Below are 8,920 nucleotides of genomic sequence, written 5' to 3'. Positions count from 1 at the left end.
AATACTAAAACCACAGAATATTCCATGAATAATGAAAACGTTTGTGAGAAGGATCTGCAGGTGCACATAGAAATGAGAGAATGGGTGAAAGTTTAACAATAGTCTCGATTGAAATGCATTCATAATCTACAGTTTATTGGTTTTACACAATGTCTTTTTTGTGCGTTTTAACTTTCACGCCATGTTTGTGAAGTTTTATTTCTAAACTCAGTCTACAAAAGAACATACAAGTGAGGAAAAAAACAGCAGCTAGTTAGGTTAAAGCATACATTCTTTTTTAAAAAGTAGAAAATAGTAACACTATTACTTCATTTTGTATTCACCCATAATTCACTACACATCATAAAATTCACTCAATTGTTTTACCATGAATTTCTGTTACAATCACTAAACTGGAAGTAAAACAATTTCATCTCTCAGTTACTGATACTTATTGCATCAAAGTTTTCTTGCAGTTAAATTTAATATTGTTCTACAACATCAGAAAACTAATTCAACTCAGTTAACCAGAAAATATGTGGAAGTATTAACTTAAAAAAGTATTTTTTTTAAGTTAAAAAAAATACCATATGTCATTGGTATGGAATAATCCCACTATTCAACACCAATGACATATGAACAGATTGCAGGGAAAAATATATATCAACGCAATAGAAATCCAAATGCTTTCTAAACCCTCCAAAAATATCTAAAATTATGCAAAGTTGAAGATTTACTTACTATTCTAGTATTAAAAAAAAAACTTGTGTAAAACAGAACCATCACACTTGTAAAATAAACAAGATGATGACATCTAGTGGTGAAACTGTTTAAATCACTGCACAGATTAGCAAAAAAAATTCTTTATTGTAAAATTATATTGTATGACATATTTGAATGTTCAAATCATAAAACTGGTCAGCTGTACATCACAATATGAATTAAAACAGCACATCATTGAAAAATCCATGAAAGACTAGCTTGTTCAGCAAGTCTCTGAAAACAGTGGCGAGACTAATCAATAAGAAAAACAAATTTATTTAAACGTACATAAATCCATAAAAAAAACACACACAAGTAAAAAAGCAAAACGCATAACAACATAAACTAACTACATGAACACCTGCAAGTTAACTAAAACTAGTCACTAGTTCAAAGGATTAAAGTGTTAAAACCCAACTGAAGCATTTTTACTTGAACTTGTTAAGATGTAAAACCACTAACAGAACGGGATGATTAAAATGATTTAGGATCTACAGCTGTAACTCTGTACACATTAAGGCACTTGTGGCAGCCACATTTTTTATACATTAGGCGGCACAGAGTTGTACCTCCAAAAATATACAACACAACTCTGAATTAACTACAAAACAAATAAAATCAGGACATCAGATTAGCAGTGGGAGTAATATTTACAATGTCAGAAACCAACTGCATCTTTATTAATCGGTCAAAGCTGCATTGAAGTTCGGTTCACACGACCAGGCTCTCACGACTCACCGCTCCATTCTGCAAAGCAAGCACAGACATGTCAGTTTTACAAAAACCACCACAAAAACATGTATTTTCCTGTAAAGTCATAATCTATATTTTCTCTTCCTGTTCCATGTAGTGTTAGTCACTCAATAATTAGGAGAGCATTAGGTCTATTTCTACAACTTAAATGTGTACATTTTATTAAACTTTCTTCAGCATCTGGTAAGTTGTTAGAGTCTGCATTATTTATGTAAGGGATGTTAATTGGGGTAAGACTTCAGTAGAGATGGGACCAATTTCAGTTTTTTTTTGAAAGCTTGGACCTGTCAATACCAATTTTAGTTCCTTCCTACTTTTCTTCATGAATTATAGGCAAGATGGTTGCAAATATTTCTTTCTAGCCTCATTGTCACAAGTGAGTGACACGCCCACACTGTGACTGAGGAGTTGCTGTAAAATACTTTAACAGATGAAATGATTTTAAGCTGACATTTCATGTGTCGTCAGAATCGTCTGTTAGCTGCAGCATGTTACTGACACCAACATCAGTCTCCATCAGTTTTCTTTGAGTCAGAACCTTTACTCGCAAGTTTCTAAAAGCATTTCAAAGTCGTGACTCACCTTGCGGAGGTTCGTTTTCTGTGAAGATGAGACACTCTCGTTGTCACTGTACGGAGGTGGTCGGGGTGGCGGGAAATCGTCCCGGCGACCAGGAATTCCAGACGGCGGGTTCATCGGAAGTGGTGGTGGCCCACGTTGACCCCTTCCCCATTCCGACCGGTCACTCTCGCTGTCCAGTCGCTCCTGGCTGCGCGCCCTCTGTTGCTCCCCCAGCCGTTTCCTCTCCATGGCCTCTCGTAGAACGCTGTCGTCGTAATCCTCCCGGCCACTCCTGGCGCCGCCGCCATACCTACGGTCCCTCTCGATGTCCATGAGGTCGTCGCGACTGTGGGTACGGCGCCCGTCGAGGCCTCCCTGTGGCCCTCTGTCTCTTCCTCTGCGATCATCAGGGGAGTAGTCGCGACGTCTCCGGTCATCGTAGCCGCTGCGAGCGCTGCTGCTCCACTCGTCATCAGAGCTGATAAGACAGCAGGAACACTCTTATTGCAGCTCTGATCGAATCTTTTGAACTAGAGCAAACTTTGAACATTACAAGACTACAAAGTGGAACTACTCAGTACTACAGCTTTTTTTTTACTTTTTTCTTCTTCTTGTAAGTAAACTTTAGCAGTAGTTCTACTGACTTTCTGGCTGTTTTCAAAAATATGTCTTAAAGACAGTGAGTGATGTTACACTCTTTTTAGTCTATGAAGTTAAGCTCTTCCATCTCCACCCACGAAAAGTGATCAAAAAGTGATCAAGCCGAAACAATTCCAGGGGCTCGACCTTGTTCCTGTTGGTGGGCTGTATGCATATATTTGACCTGCTGATATGTGTCCAACTGTTGTATTATTACAGTTGTATAAAAGGCTATGGTTTGAACAAATGTTGACAAACAGAAAATTATTTTAAAACTGTAGATTTGAAGGAAAAACTTAGTATATCTTAGAGCAAATGGTTTTTCTAAGAACTTAAGTGGAGAATTGTTACTTATAAGATTTTTGAGGTGTATTTAAAAGCAACAAGAATCATTACAATCTGACTGATGAGGCGTTGCTGAAGTTAAACACATGGCTTCTTGTTCTCAGTCAAAGCTGGAGCACCAGGAAATGTAGAATCTAATAATTGATGACAGTTGCTCTTCAGTGTCATGCTGTGAGCCTCGTGTCTGACACCATAAAACAGCTAGCAAATAAAAGGAAAACTCTTGCATTTTTTTCTATTTAACTGCTCCCCTAAAAATGAAATCTCACTCAGAAAATATGTCTGAAATAACTTTACTAAACATAGTTTTTTCAGTTAACCTGGAAGGAGAGATATTAACTGAGAGGGAGTGGAGGAACATACTGGAAAATTACAGCTCATGTAACAGCTCAAGTGCTGTTAAAACACAAGAATGTAGTAATAAAGGCTAAAATGCAGTTATTTATTAATGGTGCCTGTAAAAAAAAATAAAAAATTGATGTTTGTAAATACTGTATTTGTACTGAAAGGTAAGACTCACCCTCTCCTGCCTCTGGGCTCATCGGGGCCCCTGTGAGGTGGGTGGTCATTTCTGTATCGCCGTCCAACGTCATCAAGGTTATCCATAGAGCGAGCACGTGCTCGATCATTCATGTGACCTCCACCGTGGCGTGGGTAGTCATCACGACGTTGCCCTTGCTGGGAAACGCTGCTGATGGTGCTCATGGCTTCGTCTCGGTCGTAAAGCGTGGGCATCGGGGGGCGACCACCACGTCCTCGAGGTTCCACGCTGTCATGCAACGAGGTGACTGTGCTCATGTTTTCCACTAGGAAAAAATAATAATAATAATAATAATAAAGAGATATTCATGTAAAGCTTAGGTAGAAGTAAAGTACCAAACAGAAAGTATTGTACAGGAATCACAGATTAAATCTGAAGCTTTCCTTAAATTTACAAAAGCAATAGTTTCCACTGAGTTTGAGAAAAATGCGTCATATGTGGTATTTTTTAATGATAAAGAATTTCAATCGTAACTTGAACCACTTTAAAAAACAGCAAAAAAAAAAAAAAAAAAAAAAAAAAAAACAAAAAATTAAAAAAAACAAAAAAAAAAAAAAAAAAAAAAAAAAAAAAAAAGAAACAACCAGGAAAAGAGAGATATTATTTTAGGGTTCAGATGTTATGACTATTCTACTTTAGTTTTGAGTAAAACTACAAAAAACTCAGGATTTTGAGTGTAAGAAAAAAATAAAAATCATGAAGTTGCTGAAAACTAATCTTAAACCAGAAGGTAAAATCAACACATGCAACTGTAACTTGATTTCTCAGAAAACATGAAACAGAGAGGGTGGAGAGTGTAAAACCACAGCAGCCTACGCATCATGAGATTTTGTGACCCAATTATTGTGTGTGAGTAATGCCAGCTCAGTCAGATCTACCATCAGGTAAAAAAAAATAATAATAAATGGGAAAATAATAAATAGAAAACATGAATATTTTGGGTCACAACTCTTTCAGACACTGAACAATAGCAATGAAATACTTCTGTAATATGTTGAACCCACCGGCAATGATTAAGTGACTCTTTGACAGAAACCTGATTTATATTTAGCCAGAGTAGGTTGTGGCACACCAGTATGACAAAACCACAGGAAGTCACTCACAACGGCTGTAGTTTGAAGGTTTGGAGGGGTCTAATGAGGCCAGCTCCTTCTCCATGTAGTAAATGGCCCGGGTTGCATTTCCATCTGGGTTCACTTGAATGCGATAACCACTACGAGCTGAGGAGAAAAAACAGAGTACATTTATCACTAAGTAACCAGAGCTACTTTTGAAACTTCTCTTAATCCTAAAAAAAATATTATATTGATTTGGGCTAGTATTTCAGAAAAAAGTCCATTACACTGCACAGAAATAATTCTGACTTTTTCATTTTAATTTATTTATACTATTACAACAAATAACACAGTAAGGACACATTCTTTGTGTCAAAAACGCATTTTCATAAAGTTTCATCTCACTTTGTCATTTCTGATCAGTGCAGAAATGTTGGATTTACAATTTAAAAAATGTAAACCTTTGGATTTAACCTCCATCACCAATAATGTTATGCAGATAGGTGCTATACAGAAAAAGATCAGCAAGAACAGCAATATATAGACAGATAAGGAAATTAGTCACGTCAGCTGTAACATTACATCAAAAATTATATAACGGGCTGCAAACAAATCACAAAATGAAATGTAATCTTTGTGAATGCATCTGGTCCGTCCTTTGATGTTTTCCAGTTGTTTTTTATAATTCCTTTTCTTTGACCTACATGATTTGCTTGTTTTCTTCTTTTTGCTAAATACTTTGAAGAACTGTTGGGAATACAAACTTTAGTATGCAATACTAAAGTGTGACACTAGGGGGCAGAAATTATTCAAGTAAGAAAGAACAGGTTTGTATGTAAATTAAATGGCTTTTATTGAGAATTGATGTTTTAATAATTTATAGTCATCTAAACGCATTATGTTGTACTCTGTGGGAGGAAACTACCCAGTTTCCATTCTTAAAGCCAACTTTAGCCATTTCACAACAAAGCAAAGCCACATCAAGGTGGAATTTCCACAATGCTGTAATAAGGAAACTCCTCCAACAAAATAACCCAAAACAATTCAGAGAGCAAGAACAACCCCCACCCCACATAAACACCACGACACACCGAGCGCCATTTTCCCTTAACTCACTGTGATCTCCTCCACTGTCCTGCAGCAAAGGCACATGAGACCCATGACCCACTGCAAAAAAAGTAAAAAAAACAAAAAAACACTTATATATCATAATGACATATCATGTCATTATGATAATTAAAACATCCACACTATTTGGTCTAAAGTTACCTGAGCTGGCACCATCGTAATCGTGGCCGTAATTGCTTTGGGGTTGTCCAACTCCGTTGGGAAAGGGCAGCAGGGGTATGGCGGACTGGTGAAATTGTGAGCCGCCGTACACAGGCTGAGCATACATGCCAGAATACGTGGTGGGAGCATACTGACTGAGCACACCTTTCTTCGCTGCTTTTCCTGCCTCATACACTGCAACATAATGGGAGAGAGCAGATAACATTTGGAAACAAAGTAGTTTCACAGTTAAAAATTGTTCAAGGACAGAAAGTATAAAATCCAACCATTGAGAGAGGAAGCAAACAAAAAAACAATACAGCTGTACTAAGAACTTCCACCATGTATGACCTTTAAATAGATTATCAGCATGTGCTTTAGAGGACTTTTAATTAAGAAAATTAAGAAGTCAAAAACTTGCAACATATCCTCTCTTTGGATATGTTGCAAAGAGAGGATATGTTTGAATGATCTAAATCATTCAAGTTTGGAAATTGATAATACCTAAAAGAAGCCAGAAATTAATATTTGACAAGGAAACTTATAAGTGCACATCCGATGAACTTCAAAATAAATTAAAAATCTAATTTGCCAAATTGTGTTTAGTCATGGAAGTTTTACTAAACAATCAGACTCCAGGTGTGCAATTACTATCAAATGACATAATACTGTAAGCGTTACCTAAAAGCCTCTTGAATGTTAACTCGTATTGCTTTAAAAAAACATATATGCACATTCCCTTTAACCAAAAGGTACAAACAAATGCTGTTCACGGTTTATTTACACAGAGACAGTGTTCAACATTTCATTAACCTTTCAAAAGGAGAGAAGCATGGCACCAGGTCATAGCAAAAAATGCTAATTTCCACTTGCAGTCCCTAGACACAGACTGCAAGTATGATTAAGAGACAATTAAGAGCTCAAGAATTAGTGAAAAGCCAATAAAATAAAATAATCAACTACAAGCGTGTCTGATAATTCATTATTTAGATCTCACTAGAACCAAATATAAACTAGATGAAATCTTCATTCTTTTTCTACTTCATACTTACATGCTCGCGGACAGCAGCAGCGATCTGGGCAGCAGGGGCAGCTGATGAGGCAGCAGCAGGTGTGAGGGCAACACTGGCACCAGCAGATTCCGATGAGAATAAGGAGCAAAAAGAAGCCCAAAACTACCAGAAGAACCAGGAGCCAGTCTGTGTGCATCAAAGAGAGACACATATGATATCATAATGTTTGCAGTCTGTCTCTACGCCAGGAAAAAAAAAAGCACACTACACTACCCCATGAACCCAAAAGGTACTTATAGGTAGCCAAACACGTTTATTTGTAGGTACAAATGTGCACTACAAACAAAGCGGGAGGAAATGAATCAGACAAAAAAGTAAAAAATAATAAAAAATACATTTTAATCCCAAAGACTTTGTATTAATTATCCACGCAGAACAGCAAAGAAGAAAGTCTGTGTTGTGAAAAGCCAATTTTGTGCTTAAAAAAGGAAGAAACAAAAAACCACATGAGCCCTAACGTGATAAAGTGAACATGTTTAAAGACATGCCAAACTGGTAAATCCAGATTACTCTGCATGTCTGTTAAGGCAGCCCAGAACACAGACTGAGGATGAAAAAAAAAACAAAACAAAACAAAAAAACAACCTGCACACAAATTAAAAAATATGCACAGAGTTGTTTTTTGTTGTTCAGCAGTTAAATTTATATTGCAACTGAAAAGATATAAAACAATGCAGTTCAGAAAAATGTAAAGACATAAAAAAAAGAAGATGAGAGAAACTCCTCGACGTGATGCGTTTTTGTCTACGTCGGGACTTTTAGAAGTGCACCATCACTCAAAGCGTGACAGAGTACTTTGCAGTTGTTCTCACAATTTTATATTAAGACTGTCTAAAGAGTTGAGAATTGTTCATTTTATTTAAGGTGGCGCACACAAGCTCAAAGTCCCTCAGTAAAGCAGTCGGAGGGCAGAGTCATCCCATCTATTCATTAAAATGAAACCACCCAATATCCCCTACTCCTCTCACACAAGGGTATTGTACTACCTTCCATAACCAGTAAGTCAATGCCAGGCAGGAGGTCAGTAGTATTAGTCTTTCTCTCTGTGAAAGACAGATAAAGCTGCAATTACTTTAGGGTGGTATCTAACTCTGCTGCTTAATCAGATTTGTGGAAAATATCTTTTTGACCATAAAATCCCAAAATAGTTCAGTAACTTGCACACTAAGCGTTGCCCACACTGCTTTTGGTAAATTTTTTTTCTTTTCTTTTTTTTCTTACCGTTATATTTCTTAACGTTTAAGAATTTTAGTGAATGGGAGCAGAAATGAGAAAGGAGATGGTGAGAAAAGAAAAAAAATAAATAATCAGGAAACGTAGGCATAAAATGAAGAAATTAAAATAGCAAAACTCACCAAGCACAATTAATTCAGTGAATTTTTCATTATTCCCCGAAATATCCGTGGATGACACCACGGTGCAGAAGTAAACACCACTTTCCCCCCATTGAGCGTCAGAGATTTGCAGGTCTGCTTCTGTGGGGGAGAATTTATTTAAATTACTTACCAATATTACAATTAAATTTCATCTTATATGGCAGTACTTTCACATTTGAAGCTGGGGAACATCCAAGATGACCAAATGCACATTACGATTTAATGAGATTTTCTTGCACTTGTCAAGTGATGTCAGCTCATTTTCAGGGAAAAAAAATAATAAACAAATTAAAAAAAGCTTTAAGCATGAAGCTAATCTACCAAAGTTACACATTTTGATCCTGTGGTGACTTGTGCCATCTTGCTGTGATTAGGGCTGTTGTAAACGAATATTTTAGTAATCGAGTAATCTATCGATTATTCTTACGATTAATCGAGTAATCGGATAAAAAAAAAGTAAAATGAAATATTGGTAAATCTGGCATAATACCGATGTTACTATCAGATATCAATATCAGTCCAATTTTTCATATTTGAGCATCCCTAACAGTTGCTTTTTTGTAGTTT

At 36.5% G+C, this 8,920-nt stretch overlaps 1 protein-coding gene across 2 annotated transcripts in view; it reads right to left on the bottom strand.

Moving 5' to 3' along the window:
- Positions 1 to 826: 826 nt before the first annotated feature.
- Positions 827 to 8,920, bottom strand: part of lsr (lipolysis stimulated lipoprotein receptor) — an 11,189-nt gene continuing 3,095 nt past the window's right edge. The window contains exons 3-11 of one of the 2 annotated variants that reach the window (XM_007553782.2): positions 8,333 to 8,452; positions 7,964 to 8,020; positions 6,957 to 7,103; positions 5,905 to 6,099; positions 5,752 to 5,802; positions 4,684 to 4,800; positions 3,560 to 3,845; positions 2,077 to 2,533; positions 827 to 1,488 (exon numbers count right to left, since the gene is read on the bottom strand). In XM_007553782.2, the coding sequence (XP_007553844.1) occupies positions 1,453 to 1,488; positions 2,077 to 2,533; positions 3,560 to 3,845; positions 4,684 to 4,800; positions 5,752 to 5,802; positions 5,905 to 6,099; positions 6,957 to 7,103; positions 7,964 to 8,020; positions 8,333 to 8,452 (1,466 nt within the window). In that variant the 3' untranslated portion in view covers positions 827 to 1,452. The remainder of the gene's footprint in view (positions 1,489 to 2,076; positions 2,534 to 3,559; positions 3,846 to 4,683; positions 4,801 to 5,751; positions 5,803 to 5,904; positions 6,100 to 6,956; positions 7,104 to 7,963; positions 8,021 to 8,332; positions 8,453 to 8,920) is intronic. The other variant, XM_007553783.2, reaches the window with a different exon arrangement.

Source organism: Poecilia formosa, unplaced genomic scaffold, assembly GCF_000485575.1.
Source record: "Poecilia formosa unplaced genomic scaffold, Poecilia_formosa-5.1.2 Scaffold59, whole genome shotgun sequence".
In the NCBI taxonomy this organism is placed as follows: Eukaryota; Metazoa; Chordata; class Actinopteri; order Cyprinodontiformes; family Poeciliidae; genus Poecilia; species Poecilia formosa.
The sequence above is the reverse complement of the archived record's forward strand: the minus strand, read 5'-3'. Positions and strand labels throughout refer to the sequence as shown.